At 38.2% G+C, this 19,492-nt stretch overlaps 1 protein-coding gene across 9 annotated transcripts in view; it reads right to left on the bottom strand.

Moving 5' to 3' along the window:
* AGFG1 (ArfGAP with FG repeats 1) overlaps positions 1–19,492 on the bottom strand; it is a 38,467-nt gene that overhangs the window by 8,459 nt on the left and 10,516 nt on the right. For 6 of the 9 annotated variants that reach the window (XM_069792159.1, XM_069792160.1, XM_069792162.1 and 3 more), the window contains exons 3-6: positions 9,033–9,148; positions 7,804–7,966; positions 6,635–6,791; positions 596–715 (exon numbers count right to left, since the gene is read on the bottom strand). In XM_069792159.1, the coding sequence (XP_069648260.1) occupies positions 596–715; positions 6,635–6,791; positions 7,804–7,966; positions 9,033–9,148 (556 nt within the window). The remainder of the gene's footprint in view (positions 1–595; positions 716–6,634; positions 6,792–7,803; positions 7,967–9,032; positions 9,149–19,492) is intronic. The other 3 variants (XM_069792165.1, XM_069792166.1, XM_069792167.1) reach the window with 1 other exon arrangement.

Below are 19,492 nucleotides of genomic sequence, written 5' to 3'. Positions count from 1 at the left end.
AACATAAGAAGGGAGAAAGAAAATTTGAAAAAAAGTTTAAAACGACACCACACTCAAAAGAAAAAAAAAAAGGAAAAGAAAGTCAGTCAGCCAAAGATCTAGACAAACAGCAAGTGTAAGCTCAAGCAGAAGTTCTAAAGCATGATCAACTTAAAGGAAAGCAAAATAAATCTTAGCAATAGGCTCTACACGTGAAGTCAAACATGCTGAAGTGTGTGCATATGTTATACATCCGCATAGACACACTTTTTTTTGGTACTGTGATGTGCTTTTGGGTCTACTGAAACACTTCTCTTACAAGATAGAGTCAATTCATTATTTATCAAAAGCAGCATGGTTTACTCTTTTCATAGTTATTTCAGGTGTAGAGCTAACAAACACATAGTGCCATAAATCAGACTTCTGAGTAGCATTAGGAAAAAAAATAAAATCAACACCAAACAGAAGGAATTCATTTTGAGTTTCCCCAGAGCTTCAGGTGGCTTGATTGCATTAAAGCAGGCAGATGCAAGAAATAAACTCAACTTAAGTACCTTCCAACATAAAGGTAAGGATTATTTCAATTAAGTATTAATCAAAAGTCTAGGAGTTCTACCTGTATTTTGGGGCTGAAAAGAAGACTGACTTGCTGTGGGGAAACCTCCAAAATTACTCGAGCCACTAGACTGTCCAAATGCATCAAAGTTTGCAAAACCTGCATTTGCAGAGTTCTGCGCTGTAAATTGCAAAGGAACAAAACATGTTAATGGATATGGGAAATAAACACAAAAACAGATGTATTAACTGAATTCATGGTCATGACAGCCTCCAAGGGTTATGCCCTGCCTTGTAATTTCTTTTTACATGAAAAAATTATACATGATATTCTACAAATGAAAGTTGTCTTTGAACAAGCTTTCACAAATCACCTTCACAGAGCTGTACCAGTTAATGCTACTTCTCTCCTCCTCACACATGCTACTACTCACAACTGCATGACCTGATGAAGTCAAGTTCGGCTTAACCCTAGAGTGTTTGCAGTGGTGGCTGGTCAGTGAAAAACAGCCAAAAAGTACAGAATACTAGATGTATACCTGTAGAACCCAAACCAGGTATCATTTTAAGTGCTAGCTTCCAAAACTAGAATTTGTGGACTAACTGAACATTTCTTTGGGAATAAAAGTTAGAAAGTATCCTTGCAACATACTGAAAATTTGAATTCCTCATATACAAAGTGCTTCCTCCTTGGGTGAATTTAGTTTGGCATCAGTTGAATAGTTTTGGCTGGGTTTATAAATTCATTTCACTGGAAAATTCAGTTTTTAAAAAACTAAATCAGAGTACAGAAATATGGAAAATCAATACCAATGTCAAGAAGATAGCATTCATAGAGTGTATCCACAAAATAAAATCCAAGGAAATTTCAAATAGAATTTCAGGTTTCGCCTTCCTTTTGTGCCATACTATAGGAGAAAATAAAAGTTAACACCCTTCTAATTTCAAACAGCTGGACATTCAAGCATCTACAGATTCAAGAGGAATTGTGTGTCTAACTGATAAGGTCCACAGAAAGTCTTAAACACTGTTATAAGCAAGGAGTAAGGGAAAAAGTGTTTTAAATCAACTGCAAAACAAACCCATATATATAGGTAACTTGAGTTACTACCTAAAGAAAGCCCACAAAACACCTTCTAGAATAACAGATGCAATACATTATATTTTTGGGTCAGGATTTGTTTATTCTGGGGGGATTTTGCAGATTAAGTACATACAAAACCAATAAATTATGCTGGTTAAGTACTGTTACTTAATGACAGATAATGCTAATAAGAAGTTGCATTATTTCACTTAAATTCTATTTACAAAGCATCTGTACTACAGATTTATAAACTAAAAGGACATTTTTATACTCACTACTGTATTTCTCAATGCTACTAATATAAGTGAAAGTGCAAGTACTTCCCTTCACAGGGGATACTGTGAGAGAGGGTGAGGTTTGACTCTACTTGATACTACTTTTTATTAGAAGTGAGCATGCACATTGGGTTTACATGGCATGGTTTCAGCAGCGGGGGGCTGCAGGGGTGGCCCCTGTGAGAAAAGATCAGAAGCTGCCCTCATTTCTGACAGCCAGTTACAGCTGGCTCCAAAACAGACCTGCTGCTGCCCAAAGCTGAGCCCAGCAGCAATGATAGTGGCACCTCTGTGGCAGCTTATTTAAGAAAGGGTAAAAAGACACTGTGCAGCAGCTGTGCGAGAGAGGAGTGAGAACATGTGAGAGAAACAACCCTGCAGACCCCCAGGTCAGTGAAGAAGGAGGGGGAGGAGATGGTCCAGGCGCTGGAGCAGAGATTCCCCTGCAGCCCGTGGGGAAGACCATGGTGAGGCAGGCTGTCCCCCTGCAGCCCAGGGAGGTCCATGGTGGAGCAGATCTCCACCTGCAGCCCATGGAGGACCCCACGCCAGAGCAGGCGGAGATGTCCTGAAGGAAGCTGGAGCCTGTGGAAAGCCCATACTGGAGCAGGCTCCTGGCAGGACCTGTGGCTAATGGAGAGGAGCACATGCAGGAGCAGTTTTTCTGGGAGGAGCTGTGACCCCACAGGGGACCCACATTGGAACAGTCTGTGCCTGAAGGACTGCTCCCCATGGAAAAGGCCTGTGCTGCAGCAGTTCTTAAAGAACTGTAGCCTACAGGAAGGGCCCACAATGCAGAATTCTGTGAAGGACTGTATCCCATTGAGGGGGAGGGACCCCACAACAGAGCAGGGGAACAACCTGAGGAGGAAGGAATGGCAGAGATGAAGTGTTATGAACTGACTGCAACCCCCATTCCCCATCCCCCTGCACTGCTCAGGGGGAGGAGGGAGAAGATTCAGGAGCAAAACTGAGCCTGGAAAGAAGGGGTGAAGGTGGGTTTAGTTTTGTTTTTATTCTCACTATCTTATTCTATTATTAATTGACAATAAATTAAGTTAACCTTCCCTGAGTCTGTTTTGCCCATGACAGTAATGAGTGAGTGATCTCCCTGTCCCTTTCTTGACTCACAAGCTTTTTAATCGTATTTTCTCCCCCCACCCTGCTGAGGAAGGGCGGCGAGAGAGCAGCTTGGTGGGCACCTGGTGGCCAGCCAAGGTCAATCCACCACAGCATGAGGGTCAACAAGCAAGGGCGGGGCAGAAATCAATGAGAAAGCAAGGTCTTGGGAAAGTTCTGTCCTAAAATTTTCACCTTTAAAGCATGCAAACAGAAAAAGTTGACACAGAGGAAAAACAGTTTCAATTATTATACCATCGGTATTGGTTCAAACAGCATTCTACAGACTTCAACTCCAAATTCCACATGTTGGTTGGTTTTGTTTTTAAATTGTTAGCTTTTAAAGAGGAATAGATTAAGAATTCAATTGCACCTTGCTTTAAAATGAAAGTGATGCTTTCATCCTGATGCATCAATTGGATAGGGGCTACTCAGAGACTGATGTTTAGCTGACCGAATAGGATTAAGTACATAAATGTCACTCCTACAACTGTGACATTTTTTCATTTTAACCACTCACACAGAGTACTATGTCAAGAATCTTAAATGAAATATCCTCTGAGTCTAGATTAAAAACTGGAACGTATTATGTTACAGGCCAGTTTTAACAGTGTTATTGCATCAGCTGACACAGCAAGTATGATTTGCAAGTGGGCCCATGTTAAAACAGTAGAGCTATAAAGACTCTTCTGCAGAGTATTCAGATGTTAATCTTCCTTTATTTTATGTGGTAAAGTTTAAACCTATGTAAAAGTGGCACGAAGGTAAAGACCAAGTAAGACTTGTACTCTCCTGTGCCTGAACAATATGTAGATCATGTTTTTAAGGATGGACTGGCAATTCCAAAATTCAGTTCTCCACACAGAAACCCAAGAACAACCTTAAGTAAGTTGAAGAACTGTAGCGAATTGCAGATGGGCATACATTTAACTGCTGCTGTGACTGCAGATCAATGAGGCAGTAGAAAAGCTAGCTGGCTAAAGCTAGCTCAAGTATGACAGCAGTCACAGCAATGCAAGCTGCCCCTACCTAGCGTGGAATAAAGGTATGAAACACTGCAAAACAAACAAACCCCCCCCCACTAAAATAAAGTCTATGTATATTCAATTACAAAATTGAAAATAATTCTCTAGAATACAATAACTATGTCATACTATTTTATTTCTTCTGAGTGAAGTCTCTTCTCCCTTGTTCCAATAGAGTTGTGGTGTGTCACTATGCCTTTTTAAAATCTTTTGTGCAGGTCTTCTGTTCCATTAGTTTATAGAAAGTCTACATACCAGAAATTTTTAACTTTTTTGTCGCTATTACCAGTCAGACAGAGAACGGTTATCTACCATCACCTTCAAAATATCATCATTTTGCAGAAGTTATGGAACTTCGTAAATTAAATACAGACAATAAATGTAAAGTCAGCATGTTTCCCCTTCAACATGCCACAATGTCCTGAGCCAGCTTAATACATTAGAAAACTCAGAAAAAAAGGAACATATCAAAAGTTGCACTTCCTGCGTAATTTTCAAGCATTCAATCTACACTTTACAGATCACAGCACAAGTTTGTTAATATTTTCCTATCAGCTGCTGCACTCAGTTGTGCCTTAATTGCAGAAACAGTAACTTATACTGGAAGACCTTAAATTTGCTCATGCTTTTCAGTGATTTCTTTAGTTAACCATAGTTTACATGAAGGGAATGAAAAAAGTCCATCCCCTGTAGGCATAACTAAAACCAAGCCCTAAAACAAGAACAATGGACCATAAACTTCAAGAAAGTAATGGCAGACTAAGTGCAAGTTCTTTCACCCTCTGGTGTAGTGTGTGATTACTAACAAAAATTACATGCTTATACACCTCCTTAAATGAGCATTTAAAACTCTTTTTTGCCAAAGCTGGCAGACTGATCAATCCTCTTTGTGTTCCAAAGGGAAGAGTCTGTAACATATCATTATTAGTTTCAGTTAACACTACCCTGTGGTTACTGCACACAGAACAAGCCTTACAAGTGTTTTACCCTAGCAAGTCAGAAAACACCTTCAGATAAACCAGTCTGCAATACATATTCAGCTATCGCATGCTCAGAATTACATTTTTGTCTTTTAGAAACTGATTTACCATCCCTGAAACTGTTTTGGCTTCTAAAACTTATGGGAAGGAGCCATGGGAATGACCATAATGGTTAATTATTGAAACAGAAAACTAGTCAGCACAGGTGAGTATTCCTCTCAATTTTGATTTCCAGCACTTTCTTCAACCAGAAATTAACAGACTCTTTCATAAAATTATATTTATTCTGGAGTGTTCATATTGCTTTTTTATCCTTTGAAAAATTACCCAGCAGAGATGCAGTAGAATTTTACCTAGATTTGGAACATGGTATTGAAATATTGCTTTAATGGAATTTTCATCTCCTGAAACCCACGAAGAATAATTAAGTGTACGTAAATGTAGAAACATTCAGCAACAAGTTTGGAAAGAGTAAGTTATTAGAAAGAATTAAATATCTGCAGCCTCTTCAGTAACACTGTACAACATTGTTCAGTCAACACAAGTTCTCCCAGTTAAATATACCTCCAAAAAGATGATTAACATGGAATCTTATGTTAAGGATTTTACAAAATACACTGCAACAGCAATTCTTATTCCACATTACTGAATTCAGCCAATTATTTCACTTTTTTTTTTTTAAAGTTAACTTTGAGAAAGCCTTGATACTTCGCTCAGTTCCTCAGGTGTGCCTTAAGTCTCCTCCATCATGCTTCCTCTCAGCTGTTAACAATTTCAGGGCTGATTTGCAAGAAGTATATCTTATTCTTGTTGGCTTAGCAGCATCACAGTTTCTCTCAGAAAAACTAGATGAAAAGCCCATTCAGGCAAGGCAGGCAAAGGTACTTTCCCACAATTACAATGCAAGCTAGGAACAACATACTTCAGTGACCACAGAATCAACTTTAGGATAGACTTCTATGGCTCAAGATCTTTGGCTGAAAATAAACCCCGAGGGCTCAATATATTTTACTGAAGTCATTCTTTAAGAATTCAAGGCCTACCCCCATCCTTAGTCAATACATATGTGCAAAGCTTGTTTATTCCTCCTGAAACTACAGAATACTACCCACATGGGTAGTATCCAGTTTTCAAACAGAAACACACACAAAAGAGGAGGTCATTCTTTAAACTGAGTAAGCCTTTTTTTTTTCTTTTAACAAATTGACAGTTATTGTCAATGCATTTGAACTCCCTTAAAGCCTCTATATCTGCTTTCTTTCCATGAATGCTCTTCCTAATAATTTTCAGAAAGAAAATTGAAGGTCTAATATCAGCTTCTCTCTACATTCTGTTACTCATCCTCTCACTCTCTCCCCCAAAGAATTTAAAGTTCTAGTAGTAGGCAGAAACAATCATACATATCATAGAAAATAGCTATAGCAACTCCCACTTCAAAAAGCAGGATTATCAGCCTTTATGTCTTCAACCATTCTTTATAAAGATCTAAAGGAAATCTTGAGCATTCTCAAGGCACAGAAATTACATATACCTCATGATGAAGTTTGGACTAAAGTCATCAAAAATTAAAACTACATTTTATACATTTAAAAGGGATACACTGCTCAGAATACTTACCTGTATGACTGTTGAAGTGTGCAAAATTAGCAAAATTTGCTGTAGCAGTTGACTGAGGAGGACCAGCAGCAAAGATATCTGAGCCAAGGTCACTGAGGAGGTCGAATTGTTTCTTTTCTTGTTGCTGCTGTCCTTGAGATCGAACTACAACAGGAGACTACAAACAACATTTCAATTAGCTAATACAAAAAAGCCAATATTTTACCAAATCAACTTTTGCAAAATACTAGGATAGACTAAGCATATTTCTTTAACAAGCCACTTATTTCTGAAGTTTAAGATGCTGTATACAGCACAGACCATCCTCCTATAGTATGAGGAAGACTATTTATGCTACTATGGTGGCTTTTAAAGGAACTCTGCAGCAAATTTCCACGGATAATAGGGCCCAGAAGAATAAAGTAGCAGCAAATAAGCAACTTCAAAATTATGTATTTAAAACTGCAAATACTTTACAAACACAAGCAATAAAACTTAATTTTAAAGTTGGAAAATAGTTATTCACTCCATTCTGAAAAAAAACTTTAGAATTCAGTATAGGGAGAGAAAAACTGAAGAATTTCATAGCAAGGCTGCAAGCTGCAAACTTCTACTGTTCGAGTTTTAAGAAGTCCATTCAAGGGTTGCCTGCATCCTAAAGGTAAAACAGTTTTTCAAAAAACCGTCTTCCCTCTAAAATCTAAGTACATAGTGTTGTTTGGCTTTACATAACAGCATACAGACACTCTCTGAAAGCCACTTGATAAGAATGCATAGCAAGTAATAATGAACATGCATGTTTTTCATGCACATATTCACTACTAATCTCATGGTTAACAGTATCAGCCATTTTATTGTGTTCAAATCCAAAAACAAACATGAAAATATATCACATTAGGTTCAAACTTTAGAGATATTTCAGCGAAAGACAATCATAATTAAATTTGAAAATTAAACTGGAAAATTCTCCTTACTGAAAATAACCATTAAAAAATCAATTTTGTCAATAGAAGCAAGTTTAATTTAGAACACGATCTGCAAACACCTATATACTTCAACAGAATACATTAAAAAAGTTGTCCTTAGTGGTCATATTATGGAACAGTTGCTATTGCAAGAATTCTTGTGCCACTAAAAGAGAAAAAGTACTGCTGAACATTTCTGTGCTCTTCAGCTCTGTCATTACTCACTTGGCTAGGTGTGCCCTTGTTTAAGTGCAGTGTGGGTGCAGCTTCTCCCAAGAGAGATTTGAGTGGCTTCACCTCAGGTGTGCTGCTTGTACTACTAGCAGAAGACCCCGATATGGATGCATGGACTGATGCCACCACCTTTGCTTGCTCTGGAGGAACATACCTACATTCAAAAAGAGCAATAGACTTTACAAGTTTAACATGAAAAGTTCCGCTCAACATTTGTAAGACTCAAGTGTGAGAACTGGTAGATCTCAGCTTTGCTATTTTAACCACTGACCCTGCAACAAATTACATCAGTAGTTTGCAAAATACCCATTATTTAAATATGCTAGATATTTTTTAAAAAATGGACTAGAATTCCAAGTCATCAATACTGTACAGCACTGTCCTGGTTTCAGCTGGGATAGAGTTAACTGTCTTCCTAGTAGCTGGTACAGTGCTATGTTTTGAGTTCAGTATGTGAAGAATGTTGATAACACTGATGTTTTCAGTTGTGCTCAGTAGTGTTTAGACTACAGTCAAGGATTTTTCAGCTTCTCATGCCCAGCCAGGGCACCTGACCCAAACTGGCCAACAGTGTATTCCATACCATGGGACATCCCATCTAGTTTAGGAACTGGGAAGTGGGGGGCAGGGATTCGCTGCTCGGGGACTGGCTGGGTGTCGGTCAGTGGGTGGTGAGCAATTGCCCTGCGCATCATTTGTACATTTCAATCTTTTTATTACTACTGTTGTCATTTTATTAGTGTTATCATTATTAGTTTCTTCTTTTCTGTTCTATTAAATCGTTCTTATCTCAACCCAGGAGTTTTACTTCTTTTCCTGATTTTCTCCCCCATCCCACTGGATGGGGGGGAGTGAGTGAGCGGCTGCGTGGTGCTTAGTTGCTGGCTGGGGTTAAACCACGACAAGCACTTAATACAAACCACACATGTCTTTCACCTCCTAATAAAAGCTTGCAAAACCCTTACTTTACACTGTTGTTGACATTCCCTTAAGCCATTTCTGCTCCATCACTATGAACTACACATTGAGAAACTTCTTTAAATAGTTTGTCTTTGCTTCCTGCAGGAGCTCTGAATAAAGTCCAGAAATCATTTTGCTTTAGAGCTGTGCGATCTAGTCCAAAGAGCACACAAGAAGGAAAGTACACTTAAGAATGTGAGGATAACAGTCTGTCTCCACTTGTCATAGAGGCAATCTTCATAATTGTAAAGCTATCTTACCATCTTTTCTTTTCGTATTTCTCCTGTAGAAATTCCTTTACTTTCTGTGGATCCCTGAAATCTGGAATTGCTGATGATCTATCATCAAATAGGCCTAGCCAAATCTGTTTGCACACCTTAAAAAAAAAAAAACCACCATGGATTAATCAGTGAAAATATCTTCTTTCAAAACCTATTTAAGTTTACAACTGTTAATACATCAAACCATTAAAAAGTGTGTGGCTACACATTTTTTATTCCAGACTGAGCTGCTTTAACAACTGACTGGTGCACCATGTACTAGTCTAAATACTTAAAGTTGAAAGACCATCTGTCACAGCAGGGCAAGCAAATCCTAGCATCCAATTTCACCACCAAATACTACTTCCACAAAATATTTGATGTACTCATGAAGGGGCAAAGCACCTGATTTCTACTTGTGATCTTTAAGACTCTTCTTCACCTAATTCTACACATTCCCTTACCTGTATGTCAGGTTTTAAACTGTTTCAACAGATTCCATATGCCATAAGCCCCAGACGGTAGCTTTTAAAGGATCTAAGGTTTAATATTTGTACTTATAATTACTATTTGAGTATAGGAAGTTCTTTTTTTTAAACAGCCTTTCTTTCCATTATGCAGTTTCTACAGTATCATACGCATTTAATTGGAGTGAGGGTATAAGAAAAGGGGGAAAAGTACACTTGCAGTGCTTTAATTCTCAAATTATAGTTAGAAGTGAGCTGAAGTTGAAGCAATTGCAAAATTCTCAGTACGTTCAGCTTCAATTCCTGACCAAAACAAGAAGAAAGGTGACTGTTCTCAAAATTAAACAAGACACAGGATTTGTCAAACTTAAAATGTTTTCTTTAAGCACTTAAGACTACTCTGCAAATAATCTGAATATGCACCTAGATGATATACCAAACATTAACTACCCTTTAAAACAGACTGCCATTGTAGAACAGTTTTTTTTTCCAGAGAAGTGGAGTCAAAAAAGCTTTATTTTTATGATGCATAACCTTTTTTCCCCACACCTTTCTGAAATAGTCCTGATCATCCCTCTTATATGCCTCCTACAAATGCTGCTCTCTACTCCTGCAATAGTGTCAGGTTTTCAGCATTGTCCCCATGACCTTCAGAGGAAGCACATGCTCTAACCAGCAAAAGCTGCATAAACCAATTACCCTGAAAGTTGGCAAATCAAGGTAGAAGCTGTGATACTTCCACTACATCGTCTTCCCCAGACGTTTTCTTCTTTACCTGGCCAGCTAACTCCACCAAAATTGTAGCAACTTAGCATCTTCGGGAGCACTAGCTGTCAAATGTGGTAAATCTTATAGGTCATTTCAAAGATTGCTCAGGATTAAACAGATTAGACAGACAGTGCAAGTATGCATTTCATACTTGATGTCTCAATTTTATATAGCCTGCTTGCATGTCCAACACTCAACAGTCCTTACTGTCATCTATAGGATAGAGACAAACAACAATAGGAAACAGATCTAATGATCAAAGGATAGCTCCAAATTAGTGATTTAAATGCTCATCTAAAAATAAGATCAGTAGTTCCTACTTCAAATAAACTCAGCCACTTAGCATTCATTCAGCAATTGTATTGTCAGTCCACCAAAGGGTTAAGTTTAATGCACTGATTTGAGTTCGTAATTTAAACGGTCATTATTTGCAGTATGGTAATAGGTTGTCCTGGTTTCAGCTGGGATGTAGTTAGCTGTCTTCCTAGTAGCTGGTACAGTGCTATGTTTTGAGTTCAGTATGTGAAGAATGTTGATAACACTGATGTTTTCAGTTGTTGCTCAGTAGTGTTTAGACTACAGTCAAGGATTTTTCAGCTTCTCATGCCCAGCCAGGGCACCTGACCCAAACTGGCCAACAGTGTATTCCATACCATGGGACATCCCATCTAGTTTAGGAACTGGGAAGTGGGGGGGGGGCAGGGATTCGCTGCTTGGGGACTGGCTGGGTGTCGGTCGGCGGGTAGTGAGCAATTGCCCTGCGCATCATTTGTACATTTCAATCCTTTTATTACTACTGTTGTCATTTTATTAGTGTTATCATTATCATTATTAGTCTTTTCTTTTCTGTTCTATTAAATCGTTCTTATCTCAACCCAGGAGTTTTACTTCTTTTCCTGATTTTCTCCCCCATCCCACTGGATGGGGGGGAGTGAGTGAGCGGCTGCGTGGTGCTTAGTTGCTGGCTGGGGTTAAACCACGACATAGGTGAAATGAAACTGAAGGTATTTCTTTAATACTTCCTCATACAAAGTTAGAAGATATAAATCTAGTCAAAAAAGTCACAGGTCTTTTCTAAAATAATAGCTTGAAGCACTATTTTATTAGTAGCAATCTTTCACATAAGCACTACTTTTTGCTGACAAGATTTAGAAAGTCAGAACATTTATGGGTATAGCTTTAAACATCTGCGGTGGATAGTCTGATGTGGGCCAGCAGTAGTCTTTCTATATGTAGATTTGTGAGTATAACTGTACCAACTAGTAGTCATATGATTGCTAGGAGAAAGAGAAGTCCTGTTTGTGGCTAGTTACAGAACACCTCACAGCAGGAGTTGGTGGTGTCCAAATCTACACAGTCCCCCCCCAACCCCAACTTCAGTATTGGGAGGAACATCAGGAAACACTGAAGAAAGGAAAAAGTTGTGCCCAATTTCAGACAAGCAGAAAGGCAAGTGTTAGAACAGCCCCTACTTGATCCCACACCTAGTAGAATAACACTCAGGGCCGTACCATGATAAACAGTTTGCATCCAGTCTAAGATGTGCTAGTGAATGAAAGATGAGGTCCTCTTCCCCACCCATATCAGGCCATTAAATTACTCTCCTTCCTCCTACCATCCAAAACAAGTCAGATCAAAGAACCTCATCACAATTACCATGTCACTAGTACCACTGAAACCTGTACTGAGACCAACACACAGAAACAGTCAAACCACAACCCAGTTTTTCCACCTTTCTCCCTCCCAGTTTTCTGCTTCATCTTCACCCTGAAATGCCTAAGCATTCAGAGTGAGGGGAAAAGAAGAAAAAACAAACCAATTCTGTGTCAAATAGTCTCAAGCCTTCCTGACCGCTACAGACGATTTATAAGAGAAATCAGAAAACAAGGTCCTGTGTAGTCACAGATCATTGTGGCAGAAAACCTCTCTGGGGAAGATGATGTAGTGGAAGTAACACAGTGTCTACCTTGATTTGCCAACCTCAGATCATTTACCAGCTATGCAGCTATAGTAGATAACAGTTCTATGAATATGCAAACAGGTACGGAGGAGGACTATACTGTCCAAACATGTTGTTGGTTTAAAATGATGCAAGCTCCTTAAAGGCGTCAGTTCTTGCACTGCACTGCAATTTTTGCAAACCTTCAGAAAACAGGCTTCCAAAAGTGTTTCCTGGAGCAAATAATTTCTTCTAAATACCTAAACACAAAAGCAGTAACAACTGAAATATACCTTAAGTCACTACTGTAATTTATTTAATTAAACCTGCCAGGCACTCTTATTTGTTTTCTGTTACTGGTAGCAGAGAGAACAGTATTACTAATGGGCAACACACAACACCACACAGCCACCAAGCAACAGAACCTAGACTTAATCACACATGCTTCAGCAAGAAGTTCTCATTTTAACAGAATTTGACAGCAGTAGCTATACAAACACAGGTTAAATCTTTACCACACCAGAGATACAAATTAAGTTTCATGTAAGTTTCTTTACCCAAAGGGTTCTCAGAGAAAGTACAATTTCTTAGAAGTCTTAAATACAGGCAAGTCCTTTAGAAAGCCAAATTTCATAAAGCTTTAGTATCACACACGGAACTATTAAAAGACACAGTTTTGTCTATTTCTGTATGAAGTACCACACAATGCTTTGAACATCAGCAGCCGTTCCAAGCAAGCATTCAGAACACAATAAAAGGCCCATTGTCTTTCCTTGTTTGCTGGTGACCTGTATGCTCTTTCTAGCTATACTTTTGTTACTATCATCTGACTTGACAGGGGTCCACAATACTGCATTGATTATGCTTCAAGCAAGCCATAATACACAATTTTCAGCTATCTACAAAAAAGCAAGTGGCAGTGTGCTGTGCAATACCACAGGATGAAATCAAAATTGGAAATTAAAAAGTCAGAAACAGAACTCACATCATCATACAACTGTTCGTTGAAATAGTTATTTTCCCATAGCCTTAAAATAAGTCAACTAAGAGTACTGAATGTTGTGCAAAGAAAAGTTTGCTGTGAGAAATGTGAATATTTTTACTGATCAGGCCATCAATTTTTTTATTTCAAAGCTATTTAAAAGTTATTCTTATGATAAAGATCAAGGAAATTTATACCATATAACTTGCTGTTGAGTTATGGTGGGGAATGATCACTCAGCATTTACATCTTTGGTACCCTGACTACTCCCCACTAATCACAGCTTTTAAATCCACTATCTGAATTTGACAGCACTTGAGATACTAAAAGATTAATTGTAACAAAAGAAAAATAATTAGTGGAAATGTAGAAAAATCAGATTGACAACTTTAGTTGCCAATACTTCAACGTGAGCTTCAGTTCTGTGTTCTGTCTGGCCTGACAGCTGCCTAGGCAGGACACCTGAACAAATTAACACATGGTTATTTACAGTATGTGCTGATTCTTGCACAGCCATTACTTGCAGGACATGGGGAAAAAAGTGTAAAAAGGCAGTAAAGAGCATATAAATCTGTACAAAACCAAACTTTAAGCAACAAGTCACTCTACTAAACACGAAGTTTTCTTCTTAGTTTTCTAATACAAACTTAGTATTTGAGAAAAAAACTCAAGGAAGTAGTTTTCAAAAGAAGCAAAAATTCAGAATATATGCTTTGAGAAATTTGAATTTGATATCCCAAAGAGCATGTATTTCAAAACACCTCTCTACTCTAGCTACTCCATACATAAATCAGACTTGCAGAGCTGATTTGGAAAATGCTACTGCCCGAGTTTCATAATACATCTTAAGCTCCATTTTAACAGAATTACTCATTCCCTTGCTTTTATAGATAATACATGAAGAAGCATCCCAACTCACCACAAAGTTACACAACATTACTATTAAGGTACCAGGCCTAAAAATTCTGTGGCTTTCTGAAATCCTTCTACATTGCACCATCTTCTTGGTGATACTCTGGTTCAGCCATTTAATATTAATATTGTTCTTTTTGCAACAGCAGCACAAATAAGCCTCTGCTCAAAAGCTCTGTTCATTCACCAAAAGCCTTGCTATACTCCTCCTTTTGATAACCAAAACTATTAAACAAAATGCTCTGCTTAGAGAAGAAGAGTCTGGCAAGCTGGAGCCAAGAGTAAACATTCAAGTTATGTGGAAGCCCCTAGAAACAGTGGAACATATCCAACAATCCATAATCATTGTCCGCTGTCCCTGAAAAGTATAATTAGTCCCACTGGTTCACCAATGCAGCAAGAAAAAAAAACAAACAAAAAAAAGACAGCATTGAAGTCAGAGTGATCAAGCGTATGCAGTATTTGAAAGTCTACTTTTATTGAAGGGTTGACAGAAGCAAGACTTTGAAGTTTTGTCTGCCTCTATTACATTGTGGAAGCTGCAAAGTACCAAGACAAAGCAAAGTTTTATCTTGCCAGGTAACAATAAGTAGAAAACAAGATTCAGCAGTTAACTTCATGAAATTTAAAAGTTCATGAGAATCCTTTTACAACGGGTTTGGGAAGAACAGCACCTGTTCTCTGCCAACAAGCTCCGATCCTGCGAGGGATGTCATTAGACATTTGGCAACTGGATACTGGGAAGCTGCAGAATTAGATCAGTAAATACAGCATGAAGCAAAGAGGGAAAGAGAATCACAACCAGCTTCAACCTACTCACCCTGACCTAGATGAAAACCCAGGAGGTAGCAAGGCAGAAACTGTGAGTTGCCGTAACTTAAATATATCATTGAAAGGAGAAATTGGGCCAAGTGCATGTTCTATGTTATAATAAAGTCTTTACCTATATTTCTCTTCATACCATTGGTTTCCCTGAATCTGTACTCAACAGCTATTCGAGGGAGAAATGTTTTTTCCTAGAATAATACATTTACCTATCTTGTTTTCCATACTCTATTTACATTTGTAGTCCTACAGTTTGAGTAATTACCCTTGTTTTCAGCTTTGACAGAAAGGAACAAAGAACTCATCCCATTCATTGCACGTCTGCTACTCCACAAAATAAAGTTGACCAGAAAGGCTTCTGGTTTAAAACCCAGACTCCTAGAAATATTTCATTATTTCAGGAGCTCCAGGCAGGGCTCAAAGGCTAAGAAGAACATAAACATACCTGTTTTCCACAAATGTTTAGCTTTTGGGTTTGCTTCTAGGTTTGTTGTCATGTTTGGGGGTTTTTTGTGTGTGTTTTTACAGAGTTGGGGAAGGACAGGCACATGAAAAAAAACTTCTAATAAAAGAAGTCAGTCAGCAGTATCCATCAAATTTTGCAGAAAGCCTGAGACAACCGGAGATGTCAGTTATTTCTATTCCAGTGCTACATATTTCAACTACCAAACAACACTTTACCATGTCATAACTATTTCACTGATGCAGATCTCCAGTGTGTGTGGGAAGGCAGATATGGGAGAGACAAAGGCCTTCTGCTTACACAACACATTGAGCCACCACCACACTTTGGAAACTCCTGTTAGCATAGTTGTGCTAGTTAGGAATAATAAAAATTCAGTTAGGCCAGCAAAATTAAGGTTTTGCTCATGAAGCCACCTTCTCTTGTATGCAGTGAAGGCAGCATGGCAAGGAAAAGCTATAGTGGGACAAGTACTTCTGCTGGTGGAAGCTGCACTTCAACTAGGGAAAAGCACACTACTAGGCCTACAGCACTTCTTGTTTAGACCCAGACATACCATTGCACAGGAAGACTACACATGCCGGTCTAGTTTAAAAAGCTCTAATGAGATATTCCCTTTCAGGAGTGTGGTAAATGCCAAATTAGATTTCTTCTTCTCCCCTTCCCCCTCCCCAATAAAATATCCTCAGTTATGCACCAAATGTAATGCTGACAGTGCAAAGAACTACAGATTACCACACAACAAAACTATGTTCCAAAACATAACACTCACCACAGGAAGAAAGATTTGGAAACAGTTCCCTTATGTAAGCAAGTTATAGTTTTGTTTAGTAATTCAGCACTTCTGATGTCAATATTATTCATTAATCTCTGTAGCTTAAAAGAATTTTATACTGCCAGTATACTGATTTCAAAGCCAGTTTGGGTCCAGAAGATATAGCTGCTTTCATAACCACAGAGTCCAAGCTAGTAAATCCTGCTAACAAAGACATTGTTCTATACACAATCAGCTCATGTATCTCTGTATCGTATTAGCAGAACCAGGGATGTACTACAAGGACACCTGATTGCACAGCTCATGCTGTCAGGACTCATCAGCTCCAGCTTAGTACTGCTCTTTTCCCTCCAGGGTTTCTAGGCCACATTCCATAGTAAAGGAGATTCTAGGAAAGCATTCTGGTCAGGCCGAACACCAGCTCTGAACCAGCCCCACACTGCTACTAGTTCTGCAAGGGTACAGGAAACTGGTACTTGTACAGGTGCTATCAAGAGTCAGAAAGACTGTCACTAAAACAAAATTAAGCACTGTTAAACTAATCCCAAGCAGTTGAGCATACCCACATAGCATGCTACTCATTAGCTCAGGTAAACACAGTCTTTGCTGCCAGAGGAACACAGATTTTTCCAAATACAAGACCATCCAAATCATCATCTTCCACCATACGCATATTAGAATAGGCTGTTCAGAAAGGTTGTAAAATATCTAGCACTTTTCAAAATTAACTGTGTAACTGGTTTGCCTCATAATACTATTCTTCAGCTTCAGGGGAAAGCTTCTGAAAAAATATTCACAGCTATAATGGCAACATGAGAGTAGTACCACCTCCACTTTCTGCAAACAGTGAGTTCAGTTTCTACTACCATTGCAATACTGAATCAGAGGCCTAATCAATGTTAGCATCATTTGATTATGAGTATTCAACAGAACCATCTCCATACCACTCTCTCCTCATTATTCTTAACATGAAAATACTGCGTGAAAATACCTCACACTGCTCTTCATGAAGAGAACAAGGAGGGGAAAAATCCTACCCAGTGAGTCAGAATTGCCTTTATCCTTCAAAATGACTTCAGAAGGCACTTGAGCAACACCAAAGTATAGGTGTCTTCTGATACAGTAAAAAGATTTAAATCTGTATTTGAAGCAGTAAAAACTCATCCAAAAAAAGTTCAAGTTACCTGTGCCAGAAAGACATTCTTTGGAGGTGTATATACAGGGAAGAAGATGGTGTCTCACACCTGAAGAGAAGCTGCTCTGAATAATCTCTTCCCAAAGCAGTCGCTTTCTGGAAGCCTTTTAGTAACTGAACATTTTACCCACGTGTGCCACAAAGATGGCAATTTGTGACAACTGGGGAAAAGTTACTATTTCAGATATGAGGAATTTATTTTTTTTTGTAAGAGAACTTCAACCTCTTATAATACATTGACCTTATAAATACTCTTTGAAGGAGAGTGGAAAACTAATTCTTCTAGGAACAACTCACCACCTTAACCACCTTATCTTAGGGAAACTTTCTTGCTATCTTCCTTTCTATTCAGAACAAGTTCCCTGTTGTACACCATGATCTACTCCCCTGGAAGCAAGAAGGCTTACCACAGAGGCCTTGGCCATGTTGAAGAAAGACTGGGAGGACAAAGTGGGAAAGAAAGTATTTTAAAAGGTACAGAAAAATGGAAGTTAAATATACTAGATTGCAAAAAGTTGAGCTTTTTTTTTTTTATACATATAGCTGCAGAACTAAAAAACCTGAATGTTACAACATCTAAACCATTCAGTGACCATATTTTGTTTCAGATGTCCATGTTCTAAAATGTTGGACAGTTCCATGTTTGAACAAGTTTATCCTAGAAAATTTCATTTCTTAATATATACACAAGATCCACCTATGCTGAAGAGCAAGCTAACCAAAGAAGGTTTTTTTGAGGTTAGATGAAGTTCATCTGCCCAATACTTTATCTTATCTGCAGGTCAGTATTCCAAAGTCCAACACTAACAAGAAAAAGCTTATTTAACTACTGCAACATACAGCATGACAAAGTGAAAACATGTTTAATTAGATTTTAAACTTCTAACAGTGTTTAAACAGTATCATTTCTGTTCAGTATTTGAGCACCTCTTAAATCTACATCTGCAATTACAAATACCTATTCAGTATTACGTAGAATTAAGGCAATGCACTGCTATCCAACAACCCAAAACTAAACTCAGGAGGACATCTTCATTTATGAGGTAGCTCATTTAAATCATTGCAATACTTTAATTAGAGGAATAAGTACTACAAACACAGAGACCCCTGCTTTTGAAACACAGTACAACATTGCAGAGATCTGTGAACTTTTTTATGTCAATAATAAATTACACATCAATTAAATCATTATGATTGGCAGACTAGTCAGGTTTATGAGAAGGACAACTACACTAACCGACTGAGTAGGGATCACTTAAGGATCCAGATCAGTGAAAAATGAAACTGGTAGCATTCTCTAGCTGTTGCGGATTCAGTGAAAAACTGAAATTAAAACAGATGCAGGGAGGGAGGTACACACACACATTTTCCTTTACACTTGTGAAGCTTAAAGGAAAGCTAGAGTTTACAATCTAATCTTATGGAAAGAGATTCCCACACACTATATCTGAACCCACAAAAGATTCTTTATTATTCTCCCTATGCAAAAAGTCAGCAATATGCTATATAGACATGCACACACATATATGTATATACATATATATGCAGTGTTATGCAGCTTTAACATGCCAAAACAATTCCAAAGAAACCTAGTCAAAGCCATTAAGAGTATTTTATAACATGTGGAAGAGTTTAGACCTTGCTCCCGCTCTGTCTAGAGGAATCATCCACTAACAGTTACTTCAACAAATAATGCATATTTACCAGGACAGAAAAAAAACCTGCTACTTCTGTTTTCATTCTTCAACCTGACAGTTATGAATGGGCCAAATTTAAGAAAGTTAAGTATCAGCATTTTAGCTAATGATGGGATTTACCCCCACAAAGCTTCACAAGAACATGCTGATAAGACACTATACAGCCTACAATCAATAGTTCTACTAAAACAGAATACACATCCAATCAAAGTGAAATAGAAGTTTTTCTGATTCAGAACAGAAGCAAAAGCTGCCTCTAAAATCATCAATGCTATAGTATGGTATTAAAAGACAAACTTCATTCTCAAATTGAAGACAGCAGTAGCCACATCCAGGGTTTACAGGCTCCATGTGTCCCCAAAGAGCCAATCCAACATTCACCTCAGATTTAGTTTTCATCTACTAAAAAGAACAAAAAGGCAATACACTAGAACTTT

The sequence above is a fragment of the Haliaeetus albicilla genome, chromosome 9 (assembly GCF_947461875.1).
Source record: "Haliaeetus albicilla chromosome 9, bHalAlb1.1, whole genome shotgun sequence".
NCBI classification, from domain to species: Eukaryota; Metazoa; Chordata; class Aves; order Accipitriformes; family Accipitridae; genus Haliaeetus; species Haliaeetus albicilla.
Note: the sequence above shows the minus strand (reverse complement) of the source record. Positions and strands in the feature narration are given on the sequence as shown.